The sequence below is a fragment of the Diadema antillarum genome, unplaced genomic scaffold (genome assembly GCF_040938485.1).
Source record: "Diadema antillarum isolate AM-2024a unplaced genomic scaffold, OU_Dant_1.0 seq00001612_RagTag, whole genome shotgun sequence".
In the NCBI taxonomy this organism is placed as follows: domain Eukaryota; kingdom Metazoa; phylum Echinodermata; class Echinoidea; order Diadematoida; family Diadematidae; genus Diadema; species Diadema antillarum.
In genome coordinates, this window is record NW_027272325.1 from 527,519 (window position 1) to 543,846 (window position 16,328).

A 16,328-nucleotide genomic window follows, 5' to 3' on the forward strand; every position below is an offset into this window, starting at 1 on the left:
AGACAAGAAGCATATGACCATTTATAGGTATTCATTTCATTTATTCATATATTTATTGTCATGTTTCTATTCATATCTATATTCTCACTGGGATTATTCAAACTTTTACGGGGAAGTCTTGAATAATTCTTCCTTTGAGTGACACTGATCAAAATACCCCAGTAAATAAGCAATCAAGTAGCGGTCAAATATTTCACTGACCTTGTGCTGGAAGACCTGCTTCTGAATGTCCTGGATGGGACACTGGAGACTGACCGGCTGACTGACCAGTGGGCGGTGCTCGGACACCCAGGACCTGGCCTGGGCCATCTTGGATTCCAGCTCCTTGAGCTCTGTCAGGCAGTCTGACATCAGGTTGAACCTGCCTACGGCCGCCTCCTCTGCCTTGCTGTATGACCGCTCCAGGTCTGTGGGTAGTGGTTGCAAAAATACTGGTAAATCAGCACATTTTCTGCTTTCTATATTATGACATTACAAGATGTAAAATCAATCATTTACCATTATTGTACAGAAGGTTGAAAGGTTAAAGGGATGATATAGTATTGGTTGAGCTGAGGATTCAGCTGGCCTTTAACTTTTTGTGAGATACTTAGAAGCCACTTTATGAAATGTTAAAGAGCCTACAATTCTAAGGGGAAATCAAAGTTTATATGACGAAATTCAGTTTTGAAATGGCTGAGATATCCACCAACAAAGTAAAACAAAGCAGTTCTAATAAATGGTAGGTCCCACCTTCTACTAGGATTGCTTTGTTTTGGATATCTCAGCCATAATTTCAAAACCAATTTTCATCAAATAACTGTTGAATTCCTCTTACAATTATATGCTCTTACATATTACATAAGAGATACTCATTATCTCAAAAAATCATCATCCAAAAACGTTGGAAACCCGAAACCCTACGTGTATCTCAACCGAAACTGTACTATCCCTGGAAAAAGAAAGAGAATCAGAGAGCAATAATCCATCAATGCTGACCTTTGACCTTTTGCTCCACAGCCTGGCTGTCCGCCGGATTGGCTCGCTGACAGATGGGTTGGCAGCTTGCCAGCAGCCACTTGACCTTGGCATTGTGACTTTTCACCTGGTCTTGCAGGGCCTGAAAGGAGGGTATATGGGAGGAGAGCATGAATGCAACAGATCACATGACTTCATTACACCTGGAGTATATCATACAAAATACTTCCAACTGTAAGAAGTTGCAATGCTTGCAGTTACTATGGCAGCAGCAAGGAAACAACCAATCAGATGCAAGCATTTCATTCCTTGATATATCAACTATTAGATTGTCAAGACTTACACTCCATTGCAAGCATTCCTATGACACTGGCTCCTGAAAGAAGTTATGGATAGCAACTGATTGAAATATCGGCACTTGCACTCATAGTGTATTATGTTTGATTGATTTAAAGGAATAGATTGCAGTGAAAAGTCTTTCTCAAGGTAATGGTAATACAGTTCTAGAATCTCAATGATGTCAAAGGGCAAGTCACTGCAAATAATTCTAATGCACTAAAGGCAGTTCAATCATAGGCATCCATTCACAAAATTTGTGTGAAGTGAACTTTTTGCTGCACACGAGACTGTAAATATCATGAGAACCAAAGGTCCAAATTTAGTAAATGTGATATCAAATGATGCCTAAGACTTGTGGCTCAAAAGTCATGACAGGCAGGCTGGAGTGAAACGTTTTACGGTTATAAAATTATCCTCCTAAACATCACCGGGGGGGGGGGGGGGGGGGGGGGGGGGATTCATTGATTGCATTATTTTTTGGAGGGTCCCATTTGCTGGCATTTTTGATAAGCAGTGAAAGGGTTGGACTGACGAAAGTTTTTCGGACAGTACCTTGGCCTCAAAGACCTGCTGGACGAGGTCTGCTACTTCCAGTTTGGGGGATACCGCCTCCTTCAGGTCTTCTTGTTTGGCAGCCACACCCTTGGCACAGTCTGAGTAGTACTTCCAGAAGTCCTGCCATGGGGAAATATTGGAAATGAAAGAGAAAGAATGACATTGAAAAAATACTGAGATTGGAAACAAAAAATTAAATTGAAACATAATATATATTCTCAATATGTGTGGAATTCATTACCTGAATATGATAAAAGCTCTCTTTATTCTTTTTGTTTTCTTTTTTAAGGGTCCTTATGAAGAAGAACTTGCTGCTGAAATACAATCATAAATGATCAATTTGAATGTCATGACCTCCTTATGCTTTTTCTAGTTCTTCTCTCCTACTAACAAAACAAATCTACCTCTGGTCAATGGCAATATCATTCTACAAAGTCAAAACTCCACACAATAAATACACTGCACCAGTACACACTAATGTACAGCACAAACATACACAATTTCCTTTGAAATTATACATAGTGGCAAATCATCTTATTATCAATACAGTTATTTAAAGACTCCACCACAACCATCCACATGTATATCTGGGTACTATTGTTTCAAGCAATTATTCATGACAATCTCACCCTCTGCACTAATCAAACAAGTTTTTTTTTTTCTATTGAATATACCTACAGCTTCATGTACACTGCATAATTTGTTGGTTTATCGCATGATTACTTTGCCATACGGTACGTATATATCAAATTACTGTTATTAACACTTACTACGAAATGAATACAGAAAAAAAATCTGCATTCTAACACAAACAAAAATTCATTTTCTTGTCCTCTATGTGCTGCTCAAAATGTCGGTTGCAGATGTGTGTGTTTTATTAAATCAGCTGCAAGTCAGTGCAAAACACCAGCAAGTCTAGGCTAAAGACTGGCACACATCATGCATCGAGCAGCATTGACTGATAAACCTGTTGTATGCTTTGAGTGCCAATTGAAACAGAAAACCCCATTGCATTTGTACACATTGTACCAAGTCCCTGGCACAGAAAGGGTTAAAAATGGAAAGTTCCTGACCTTCCTCTCTGCCACACATCTGTGGAGGTCGTCACTCGTTGCCGCCACGGTCTGCTCCACCTCAGTGAGTTGCCTGTCGATGGTCGTCAGGTCCTGGCGGACTCGCTGCCTCTCCTTGGGGCACAGGTCATCACACAGGGTCTCTTGCTGGCTGACCCTCCGGAAGGCTGCTCTCTTCCCGGCAAGCTCCACGCTCAGCTCCTGGTAAGGGCAAAAAGACCAACATCAACTACATTCTAACTAACTAACTAACTGACTAACTAACTAACTAACTAACTGACTGACTGACTGACTGACTGACTGACTGACTGACTAACTAACTAACTAACTAACTAACTAACTAACTAACTAACTAACTAACTAACTAACTAACTAACTAACTAACTATCTAACTAACCTAACAAACCAGCTTAACTAACAAATTAACTAACTTACTATCTTGCTAACTATCTAACTAACTAACTAACTAATTAATTAAAGGTCTATCTTGATCACCATTTATTAGCTCTGGTGTAATGGAGGCAGACGGGATATAATTTCACAGGGATTAGTCAAGCACCAGTCAGCAATTAGATAAACATTATCAAATGCTTGTTGTAATGTTCTCTTATGGGCAGAACATTCTGGGATATTCTGTGATGGGGAATTACATTTTTGATGCAACATAGGGCACATGATACCAAATGAAAAAAATGATGATACCAAATGAAAAAAATGATGATACCAGAATTGGTGTAGCTGATTTAATAAAGAAATGAGCAACTGATAATCTATGATGTGTAGGAAAATGTGATTTATGAAGTATATTATGAATAAATTTGGTAAAGTTTCAGTCAATTCAGCCAAATACCCCAGCACATTAGAAAGTGCAAAATTATTCTTTTTTCTTCTTTCCTTCTTTCTGTCAGAATTGAAACTGACCTGAGTTCTCTCAAGTAGCTTCTGGACCTCCTCTGTGTATGGGCTGATGGTCTCGGGTTTGCTGGCGTTGGCACGGCAACCATCCAGCCACAGCTTGAACTGGTGCGCCTTCTCGAGGAGAGCATTGTAGTCCGATTCAAGCCTCTCCAGCACCTCCAGGTTGTGGTTTAGGCAGTCCTCGTTCAGTCGCCACTCCTCCCGGATGGCACTGGTCATGTGACAAAGGGCAACCAACGGGCATTCAGCAACTGAGTCTTTGGAATATTACATCGGCTGGGTGAAGCCATTCTGATACAACAGCAGGAGCTCTTGCTTCCAATAAAATCTGATGTCATTTACTCACGGCTACCAATCAACTGCAACATGTACGGCCTACCTAGAATTCTTAATGAAAGTATAGCACATCAACTGATGCTTTCTTTTGATTGATTAAAATTAACGTTTCAGTCATCCTTTACTCTGAACAAGTGGGATGAATTTACTGACAATATCTATCAGTGTCCCCTGAAGCCACACTGCTTTGTTTATCCATGACCAAAGTCTTTCCTTTGTGGCACAGCAGTGGCCTTCTTTTTCCTTCTTCCTGCAATCCTAACAAGCAGCAAGACGTGCCACAGTGTCCACTAGTCTTAGAATGATCACCTGTTGGAACTGGTCGCATACAATGGGACAAAAACTTGCTAGATTCAGTATTTGGTATTGTCATTAGCCATTCAAGTATTCATGCGGAGTCTGAGTGGTGTATATTCATATGTTACTAAATCTTGTTATATCGCATCTTTACTGTCTTCAGTTTGCATCAAATTGTTACATGCATTGCCACCTTTTCACATTTGGAGATTTAGCACATGACGGAATAGCTGATCAAATGTTTCTGAGGTGCACAATGGTCGGCAGAGGGGGCTTGTTTTATATATGATATGCATTGTAGGACATTAAAGAAAGAGATGTTAACTCACTCTAGCTGTTCTCTGAGGGATGCTTCATCAGCAGAGCTCGCCAGTTTGCCCACCTCCCTCGCCGCCTGCTCCGCATTGTTGACATGTCTTCTCCTTTCCTCCGCTGAGAGTCTCTATCATATGGTGACGGAACATGGATACATGAAAATAAAGCAGGTTAATGAACAAATACAAAGATATGGAAATATAATACCACAAAAATAAAGGATAAAGAATATCAATGCACTAATCAATGTGCAAATATAAGAACACCATACAATCTCCCTGTGGTGAAAACACTCATCAGAACTTTCTTGGTTTTTTCCCCACATCAAATATCTTTGGGTGTAAAATTGAAGTTACGTAAATGCTCCATTCACAAAGGGCAGATAAAAACATAATTAGAAAGTAAGACCAAAATCTGTAAAGTAAGGAGTGCCTGCAAGACCTGAAAATATATTATGGCAAAGACACAATCAACCTACAGAAATAAGCATCAGTTAACCCATTGAGGATGGTTTGATTTTGCTACAACACGCATTTCCCATAGACTCCTGCCCGAGTATACTCGGGACTCGTCCTCAACAGGTTAAGAGTAGTGAAATCCTTTCATGTAAGCCCTCCCTCATTCTTATAATTTTTTTCCCCACAACATATGTGGAAATTGATGCATACACCAGCAACACTTTTGACAGATATATTTTCATTCCTTTATCTTTCTTGTTCATAAAACTTGGTTTGGGTACTCAGTGTATTCACAAGGCGCAAAATGAAACAATGCACTAGATGTACATTGTTTTTCTTCTAATACGAGAATGAATCCATTGCAAACACATATTGCATGGTGTGACATATCTGCAAACATGCTCTGCTTTTGTTCAAGTGGGGTGTTTCATAGAGCTGTTCTTAAAGTTACGAACGACTTAAGAACGACTGGTGATCAGTTCTTGCGCTGAATTATGGAAATTCTGATAAGTACAGCACATCAGAACTGATCATCAGTCGTTCTTAAGTCGTTCGTAACTTTAAGAACAGATTTATGAAACACCCCCAGGCCTCATTGGGTCTACACCTCACATAATAACCTTCAGAAATTGTTACTGCTTGGCCATTTACTACTACTATCCCTTCATTTATATTTTGCGAGCTTGTGCATTACTGCTATAGCTCTGACACGTGTCTCTGCCAGACAAAACAGCTAAACTTGTCAGCAATTAATTTGAAAAGCCACAACTGAGAAAGAGGGTAATAGAGTCATTCAGACATGTCTGACAGAATCCAGGCAGCTTCCTTAAAGTGGCTAAAGTGTTTAGACCTCTTCCATGAATGGGGATAAGGTTGCTGCACCAACTCAGGTCAGGCAGTAAATGGTTATCTATTTGAAGAAAGGATTAGCAAGCAGCACTAGAGGCCCTAATCCACTTTACACCATGTAATGCCTAGTTTAATCTCCTTAATCACACCAGTTATATGCAAACTGGGCTGGGTTCTTCTATCAATACAATGGCCTATAAAATGCAGCACCTCTCTCTCAAGAAAAATCTAAGGCATGAAGAATCTGTGACAAAATGACTTCATCTTCAACTTAGAGAAATCTAGTGGCAAGAAAAAGAGAATACACACATCTCCCTGTCTTACACCAAACTTTAGTAACTGTGCCGAGTGTTACCACTAGTCTCAAAAAGCAGGCATTCATCCAGTCATTCAGCAGACACAATGAAAACACAAATAAAAGTAACAAACATAAAACTACAAAAAATTGTGTCTTTGCTGTAAATCAACTGCACTGAGTTTGTGGAATAGACTCATCTAGTGTATAAACACATATGATCCTATATCCTTATCCTATCTGACAAAAGGTAAACAATTGTGACAATACTCACAAACACATACCAACACATATAACATATTAGTGTACAGGGGAAAAGCGAGTATATCTTGTAGTCAGATAAGAAGTAGAGGATAAAAGTGGACATACTGGAGGGACATTCTGCACTTGATGTAAAAGTGAGGACATGTTGTATCATCATTTATAAGGCACACATGAGACCAATGAGTGCATTCAATGGGCAAAACCATATTGTACGAACCCTCTGCTTAACATCACTCTTTGACAATATCCAACCCCTGGAGTGGGGGGCCCCAACCCCTGGGACACCGGACAAACTGATGCTGCGCTGGTAGCGTTGGGAACGCCTTTTCAGCTGATCTGGGATGGAGTCCTGGGCACTTGGCAACCTTTCCTGACCACCTGCAGCACTGGCAACATTAAAATCCACTTGGAGGGCTGCGGGAGGTGTGAGGGGCACAAACTCGCCCCTCATACTGGACTGCTCCGTCCCCATGCTGCTAACTTTACTGGCCCGACGGCTGCGGCTGCTACAACACCACCCGGGCATCTGGTCCCCAGACAACAATAAACACTCCCCGCCTCCAGAAGCAGAAAAATGGGGGGAAAAGTCAACAAAGGGGTATTCACTCGATTTAGTGCCCCCTCCCCTTCCCTTTGTATTAGGGCTGGAAGCGTAGAGAAACTCCACTTTCACCGAGTCATTGTGTAAGTACGCTTTGTGTCGGGAACTCCAGTAACATGTAAATGAGCGGAGGTAAATATATGAGATCCCTTCCCGAAACGAGATGCCACCTCTTGTTGATGCCATCTCTGCTCACTGAGGGAAGGCAGGGGGTGCAAACAATACCCCTCTCCCTGCTCCCTAGGACAAGCATGGGGGGTAAAGACGGCAGGATATCGATTGGCAGACTGGTTGAATGCCAGGTTATTGATCCTCAAGGTCCTTTGTGTTGTCACAAGTGTTTTCACCTGAGCAAGACAAGCTCCCTTTGAGGCAAAGCAAGCAGCATTCCTAAGTAGCTTCATAATTACCCAATTCACTGCAATTTGTCTGATTTCCTGTAGGCTACTATGCACCTTAATTTTTTTTCTTTTTGCTCTTCTACTTTATAATGATTTTTAAAGCCTAAATAAAGCACTTTATTGAATTCAAAGATGATGACGAGTGAGTGTGGTAACTTTTTTCATTGATGTTGAATTTTGTCAAGATATATAAAATGCAAGGGAGATTCAATTTCAGATAAAATGCAGGTAGGCACTTCTTGAAATGGCTTAATTTGATATTAAACATTTATACTTCTACATGTGGGGATATCAGACTGAAGCATGATTTGTTCTTCCAGCCATACTTGAAAGAACAAACAGAAAACAAAGAGAAAATGCAACTCAGAGCTTGATTGAACTAAATTTAGCAGCATTTCAACTGCTGACAAGTTTCCTCAATATTTAGAAGCTATCAACGGACCTTCATAGAATGAAATCAAGTCTTTTTGGGAGCTTGATACTAGCTTAAAGTGATAATTTCATATCTAATCCACCTGTTTAAATGCTCATCTTGTGGAATATTTCAAAGAACGTAAAACCAAGGAGCCAAATGTACCACCAGAACTATAAGAAACTTCATATCATTTATAAGAGTAGCTCACTGTGCAATACTGAATAAAGAGATCTTATAAAAACTATCACTCCATACGAAATGCCTGCACAACATCCAACTCTGATTGAACTACAACTCGCTGGAGTATCGACTAAATTCCAGTGGCACATTCCATGGCCTAATGTGCTTTATCCCCCAGTCCTCCTTTGTCCAATCCTTGGCAAAACAGCTCTATTGATTTTTCATGCTAATCCACAAATGCCATATCTCCTTGTGACAAGGAGAAAGGCCAAGAGGGATTGGTCTTCTGCAGAACACTGAGGGCAGTCTTTCAAAACTTTTTTTTTTCACACAGGATCCTAACATTGTATGACAGAGATGGTGCTCACATTGTCCTATTGCAAGCACCATGAACAAGATTTACCATATCACACAATTTCATCAGAAATATGATAGTTCCATTGCCAAGAAATGGTTGGACACATGAACAAGAAAAATTGCTCAAAAAATTGTGAACCAGGAGTTTGTGCCAGAGGGAAGGAAGAAAGTCAGAAAAACTGAGACACACACAAAAATGAAGAAGCAGAAAGAAAGGAAAAGAGAAAGAAAGAAAGAGAAAATAATGCATGATTTGTTCTCTGGTTTGTTCAATCTTTAATGCTACTGCTCCTTGACTTCCATCAAAATGTGATGCCGAAGTTAATTTTATCTTCATATGTTTCTGCCTCTGGATTGTCACAATGTTTCTCATAGCTTTTACTCAAATAAACTTTGCTTATATAGTCAAAAGAAATCTGCTAATCCCATTTGTCTCAGCTGTAACTTCTTCATACTCAACGATTCAGTAAAGATTTAGTCCTCCTTTTCTTTTCCTTAAACAGTGTGTTTGCAATTTGCTGGAAACACTTGCTGTTTTGTTATCATGAAGATAAATCAAACGGCTTCTCTTAGCTAGAACTCTATTTCTTGATATCAAACTATGCTGGGTCACTGAAAGGCTGTTTTATCAATAGTCGAAAAATGTGAATATTTTTATGGTCCTTTTTTTTTTATAAACCCTTTCCAGACACCCGTTCACACAATTGAGGGTATCGCCAATACGTAGGTGCCGTGCGCAGAGCAGCATTTTAGATGCATTATGGGATAGCTCACTGGACAAATGTGCCCCGGTTTGGGCTGCACATGCACTTACATCACGCTTTGTCTTTATAAAGAGGTATTTTTTGTTGAAGATTTCTTCGCTTTCCATCATGTGACCAGCACATTGAAGCCTTGCAGTAGTGAACCATTACTCTAGTGACTGCAAATCAGTAAAGCTTAGACACTTTCAACTCTTTTATGCTGAATTATAGCCAAGAAAAAAGGGCTAACATCGGAAAAGAACTCCATTGAATCGTATGGGAACTGCAACTCGCGTGAGACAACCGGAAGCGAACAAGGGACAGAGAAATCCCACAGTGCACCTGTGACAGAGCTCTTCAGCCTGCGCGGGAGTTTTTTATGTCATTGGCGATAGCGAAAATTACTAGATTGCACTTCAGATGACTCAAAGACAGGCAAATTATTGGCAACATGCAGCATTGTGATTTAATATAGTATAATGCTGATTGTGCACAGTGTTCCAGTTATATGCACATATCACAATTGTTCACATCATTACTGAAGTGCTTTTACAATCTTAAGTTTGAAGTAAATTCATTGATGCTCTATTACTATTGTTTTGTCTTGCTCTGCACCAGTATCATCACTTTTACTTTGAATGAATACATTCAGGTCACTTTTTCACACCCTCCTGCCTTCGTCCTTTCACTGAACAACGTGTCATCACTGTCTCCCTGTGGACAGGCATAAACTGTATCTACGACACTTTCACTCCACTATCTCTGCATCTCAATTGTGATACATACACTGTAATCTTCCACCTCTACTACCACCATCAAAGCACCAAACAAACAAACAACAACAACAAAAAACACACACAAACAAACAAATAGATAAACAAATCATCAAATGTACAATATATAGGACTACAGAAATTCTGTTGCACTATATCCCACACTGGATTATGAAAGAACAAGAAACCATTTTGCAGATATTCCACTCATTTCTATAAATGCACACACACACAAAAGAAAGGTTACATGTTCACATGGGACATTAGCGTCTCTACAGAGATGCTCTATTTAGGAGCTGAATGCCTTCATTTGTAACATGTGTACAGGACACAGCACATTATCATCTCACAAAGTGTAAAGTGCTGCTAATAGAGAGAGTATTCTGATTTTGAATGGGAGGGAGAGTATTCAACCTTTGAATGGGAGAGAAAACAGCTACAAAATCTCTTGTTGTTTTTGCTGCAGCACTGCGGATGACGGAGACTCACCTTGAGCTGCTCAATCTTCTCCCGGCACGTGTGAACCCTGTCCTGCTCGACCTTCTCCACGACCTCTGTGATCTCTGCCATCTGATCCCTGACCTCTGACACGGCCGACTCCAGGGCTTCTGCGTTGGCCAGCTGCCTCTCGCGCTCCCCCTTCAGCTGGCTGGCGGCGTCCAGCAGGGCCTCGATGTCGGCGGTGAGGGACTGCAGCTCAGGGTCGCTCTCCTCGCATAGGTCTTCTCTCTGCCTCCTCAGGCTCCTGATGTCATCTCCGTGGCTACGAATGTCATCGATCATGGCCTGAGGGATGCAAAAATCACATGGTGTGGCAAAATCATGGAAACTTCCTCTCACACCCTCTTAAGGATGGAGCTTGCAACATATTAGAATATGAATTCTCATTCTGTTCTTAAAGACCTAATAAAATGGTTTAGGCATTTTTTTCTCAATGATGTAATAATATTAAATGTTAAATTCTAAGTAATTCTATGGTTGTGCGGGGTTTTTTACTGTTCTGAATTTTGTTCTATATTTGTTAACATAATGGATGCAATTTCCTCGGTTTTGGAAAACTTGCTATACTTTCACCGCATGCGGCGCACTATCACTTCTAAATTGTGATGACGTCTAAGAACGGAGTCGTTCACGACCAGTCTAGCCGTAGCCAGCGAGCTGGCAAGGCTATGCTAGCGCAGCGCAGCGACAGCCGGCCGGCGCGGCCGGCGGCTGCACTGGCTAGCGCTGGTGGGGGAGCGAGCTAGCGAGCGCATAGCAGGTGCTGCGCTGCACTATTGTCATTGGCTAAGCCTTTAGACAAAAGAATATTTAATGAACTGTATCGGATTTAATACTGCCAATAATACAGACTACAACTGTGGTACGCTTGGATATCCATTATTTTCGGCAAACTCGTGAAATAGGCCCCACCACTGCGTGTCTGTACTAAAAAATAGTAATACTACGGCGACTCGCCTGTTTCAGCCCCACCGTGTGGCGTTCATCTCGGTAGGTAAGCACGGCGGTGGGGCTGCCTTCCACAGTCAATACTCGTGAATGCGGCGAAAATGACTTCATAATATGGCAGGGCCCTCGACTAATTTAACGGCCAATTTAACCATAAATACAACCCTACCTAACCCTAAACCCAAGGAGGACCTACCCTTGCTTGCTATAACGCACGGGTACGGTGCACGCGCACTGCGGTGGGGCCTATTTCACGATAGCCCCACCACCATTGCGTGTCTGTACTAATACTACGGCGACTCGCCTGCTTTATAGGCCTAGACCTACTCGTGAATCCAGCCCCACCGTGGCATTCATCGGTAGATAAGCACGGCGTTTGGGCTTCCTTCCACAGTATGATTTTTAGCATAAAACAAAAACTTCTCGACCAAAATTGACGATAATTCTTGGTATCGTTTTTCTTAGAAAATGGCGCATCTAAATTACTGATATGATAACAAATATTGCAGAAACTGACTATGGGAAACTGGTTAGGCCTTTTTTTTTTTTTTTTTTTTTTTGAGCCACGATCCACCCTGTAGCAACATATCCCCCTAACCGTTAGGCGTTAGAGTGTAGCCTCTGTACTACTACCAAAGATTCTGCTTTTACTACTTACTAGTCTACTAGACCTAGTGCCGTAGTGGTAATAGTATGGTTGGGTGTTCATAATACCGGACACCTAACGTTTTTCTATCAATAGAAACGTGAAAAATCTCACAATTTGCCTGAAATTTTACTCACGTGTGGAGAAAATACTCCGGATTCACAAGCGCGCACTGAAAATGCGATCTGAGGTACGCGCTCTTAGATGGCGGCTTCGAACGCGTGGGGTGTCATTTTTTCCGCACTCGGTTGCCCTGCTCATTTCAACCGACCACCCTGACAATACGTATAAAGGGCACTTAAATGCGTTTTTTCGACAGGCCGCTGTTTTTTTCTAGCCGTCATTTTTTCCCCAATAATATTTGAATATATTTTGAATCCTTCGATATTACTTTTGAGGAACTGTTGGATGAATTTGACTTGATTTTCATTAGGAAACTTTTCATCGTAATTGAAATAAATTAGATGAGTCGGTTTGTTGTTTCACATTCATTTCTCGTTTCTGCATCAACTCGTACGGTCGTAGCGGGCGACAAAATGTTTATGTCATGTATATATGTGTACCAACGTAACGTGTGTGCACGATCGTACAAGCGGCAGTGACAATTTTGCGGTCAAAATCGTCAAATTTATTACGGAAGGATACTCTACATCTAACAACGAGTCAGCAAAGGTACGCCTAGTTATATGTAGTTACACGATAAACCTTACTCGATTTTGCTAAATTTCGGTAATTTAGAGGGAATACTTAGTTGTTTTCGCCACATTTTACTCGGTAGCGTAGCCCAGTGAAGAATCGAACACCGTTGCGCGTAGTCCCATGCGTACATTTTCTTTCTGTACGCGCAATGCCATTATAATGCGCAGCCGGTCGTTATGGACCCGGTCGGTAGGTTGGACACCTACCATACTACTACTAGTAGTAGTACTAGTAGACTACTACTAGTAGTAGTAGTACTAGTAGACTACTACTAGTAGTAGACTACTATATCTACTAGTAGACTGCTACTAGATCTACTTCTAGACTACTACTGCCCTGGTAGTGAATTAACTTGTAAGCGCCGGCCGACGGGCCAGGCCACGGCCGGGACGCTCCCGCTTGCTAGCTGCGGCCGAAGTAGCCGCTCACTTTGTGAGCGAGCTGGGCCTGTTCTTCTAATCTACTTACTAGACAAACAGTTACAACTTACAATGTCAATCATGTAGAATACAGTATATCCTTTCTAAGGTTAAACTATATGGGGGCGTACCAGACATACCACTCTGTATTTCCCAGGCGATCGTTTCCGTGAGGTCTTATATTCTCGGACTTGGTGCCATGTTCATACGCTCTTGCACTGGCAGCGGGGGAGATGCAGCTGGTTCATATCGGTAAGGTGCAGCCCCACGATAACGTTCTGGTTCATCGGCTGTCTCTCCCTCCCCATCTTCCCCTTCAACTTCATGTGCCTCCTCTTCTTCTCCACTATCGTCAGAGCTGCAGTCTTCATCATCATCATCAATGTCGAAGTTTACCCATATAGGGGAAGACATTATGCTCGAGGTACCAGGTATCTGTGCAAGCTAACTTAGTGATAATGTACGTGGTAATGCGTACATGTCGACAGTCAGTGGGTCGACCGGGAGCGCACATCCCGCGGGGCCCGGGCCTGGCCGGCCGGGCTAGCTATCGTGTACGCGCGTGTACCAAGCTAGTAATCGGAGTGCTTGTGCTGAGCGGCGTCGGCTAACTGAGCACAACTCCATGCTTACACGTCATCAATCGGTTCAGGGGTGTTGGTCACGTGACTATCTTTTTCGCAAAAGCTGCAACGGGGTCCTCCAAAAATGTGATATTTGGGGGAGTTTCTAGAAGCGATAAAAACCGGAACGACACTGACAACATATTTACATTGATAATCATGACATATATTTTACATTTCTTTTGCATATTCAAACATTTTGCAAGCATTTTATTAGGTCTTTAATGGTGGAGCTTAATTGCATCATTTGAATATGACTTGACATTTTAACTTTCTTAATGTGTCACTCGCTTGAGAGATGCTGAGAAACACAGTGTGTCATTATGGAAACTTCTTCTTATTCCGTCTCAGTGATGGAGCTTATACACTCTTGAATATGACTTGACCTTCGACCTTCTCAATGTGTCTAGCAACTGAATAGAAGTCGCATTTTCCTTCTTATTCTTTCACCTGAAGAATTACCATTTTCTTCCCCTGGGAACCAATTTAAAGGGGATGGCTAGTAACTGATCAGTGGGAATCCGTGGGAATGCTGGGGGATGATTGTTCCAATCCTTGTGGGAATCATTTAAGAGTACATTATATATCGATTGTTGTGTGAAAATTGTTTGCTTTAGAATGGTCTCATATTCAAGTAATGTGCAATTTAATGTTTCCAAGTTAGCATGCCTATACAGTGATGGCGATCGTTAACGATTAACTGCACATTACTCGAATACGAGACCATTCTGAAGCAAATAATTTTCACACAACAATAGATATATAATGTACCGGTACTCTTAGATAAAACCCATAAGGATTGGAAAAATTATCCCCCAGCATTCCCACTGATTCCCACTGATCAGTTGCTAGCCATCCCCTTTTAAGTTCAAAATTATTCAAATTCAAATTCACTTTTGGTTTTATCAAAATCTAATCATCAAATACCCAGTACCATATTAACCCTGATGTGAAAATGTGTCAGTATTAGAACATTAGTGTCACTAGAATTTTGAGTTGTTTTTGAGGTACATGTACATAGACAGACTAGAATATAACATTTGATTTTTAAAGATGTACACACTGTTCTAAATATCTTGGCCCTGCCTGCCGATGACCTCAAGCTTACCTGAGCAGTGTCCAGCAGCTGCTTGGCCTGACCGGACTGGACCATGGCTGGCTTCTCTTGTTCCTGGACCAATGCCTTCTGGGCCTGGTCCAGCCACTGTCGCAGGTCTCGCTTGGATTTTTCCACCTGGCTCCACTGACTTGCCAACTGCTCAGTTTCTCCTAGTTGATTCTCAGTCTACATGCGTTAAGAAAACAAAAATTGTGGTTTAGATCAAGACATGTACATTGCCTTTTCAGAGGTGTTACATAACAGATGACATCTTGACATGTCTTAAAATTCCTCTAGATACTCTATCTTCTATAATAAATGTGTGCAGTGCTGAAGGAAATATAAATTGTCTTTAAGGGGGAACACATTACTCCCAAGGAACTGTCAAGTTTTATATTACAATGATAGATATGGCAATATTTGATATATTACACAGTCTACATAACATTTCATCCCAGCCCAGCTAACAGCCAGTCTAACTCTGGACTTGTAATAGCTGATGTGACATCACTGCAGGCAATGTAACAATTTGATCCTAGCTGTATTTAGTCAAATGATTGCATCATCTGACTAATCACCGACCAGCATTTATGCAAAACATTTAATGTATGTGTATATTTATACAAAAATATACTTTCACTTTCTACATTAAAACATTGCGTTCATCCAACAAGTTTCTTGTTGAACTTTCTGGCTATATGTGTTAATGCTTGCTCTTTAACATTTGCATATGTGATATTATATCACGCTGCTTACCAGTATTCAACAAGTTAATTGTTAGACCCTACAACTTCCAATCCATGTGCTGCTTTCCTTATAATATCTACATTTGTGAACACAAGATATTTGTCTGTAGTTGAATATTTTTCCCTCTTGTCATTCTATAGGTTTACATGTAGCCTTCAATTTTCATGTATCTGGCTGACCTGATCTATGAGCTGATCCAGCTGGTCGTTGACCTTGGTTGCTAGGGCAGCTGTGGAGGAGTCGCCGGGTTTCTCATCCACTCTCTCCTCGGCGGCTTGCACCAACTGACGATGCATGCGGGCGGTGTCCAGAGTGGTCTGAATTGTCATGATTGGCGACAAGTTTGTGGTGATACTTTTCCTGGCTACTTACAGGATAATGAGGATCTTTTACTTTCTTTCCCAGTATGCCCTAAACATTTTACTTTTACCAGGAAACCTCAGTATGATGTGTGTCACAACAAAATAATATCTTGAAAGTACTTCAACAGTACAGTTTATTGATCTGCCATATTGTGTTC

The 16,328-nt window shown here is 41.2% G+C and overlaps 1 protein-coding gene across 1 annotated transcript in view; it reads right to left on the bottom strand.

Annotated features, from left to right (window-relative positions):
- Positions 1 to 16,328, bottom strand: part of LOC139711121 (muscle-specific protein 300 kDa-like) — a 311,965-nt gene that overhangs the window by 125,414 nt on the left and 170,223 nt on the right. The window contains exons 75-83 of the mRNA XM_071623037.1: positions 15,988 to 16,125; positions 15,071 to 15,247; positions 10,616 to 10,912; positions 4,805 to 4,917; positions 3,846 to 4,053; positions 2,925 to 3,125; positions 1,849 to 1,971; positions 979 to 1,099; positions 202 to 407 (exon numbers count right to left, since the gene is read on the bottom strand). Of these exons, the coding sequence (XP_071479138.1) occupies positions 202 to 407; positions 979 to 1,099; positions 1,849 to 1,971; positions 2,925 to 3,125; positions 3,846 to 4,053; positions 4,805 to 4,917; positions 10,616 to 10,912; positions 15,071 to 15,247; positions 15,988 to 16,125 (1,584 nt within the window). The remainder of the gene's footprint in view (positions 1 to 201; positions 408 to 978; positions 1,100 to 1,848; positions 1,972 to 2,924; positions 3,126 to 3,845; positions 4,054 to 4,804; positions 4,918 to 10,615; positions 10,913 to 15,070; positions 15,248 to 15,987; positions 16,126 to 16,328) is intronic.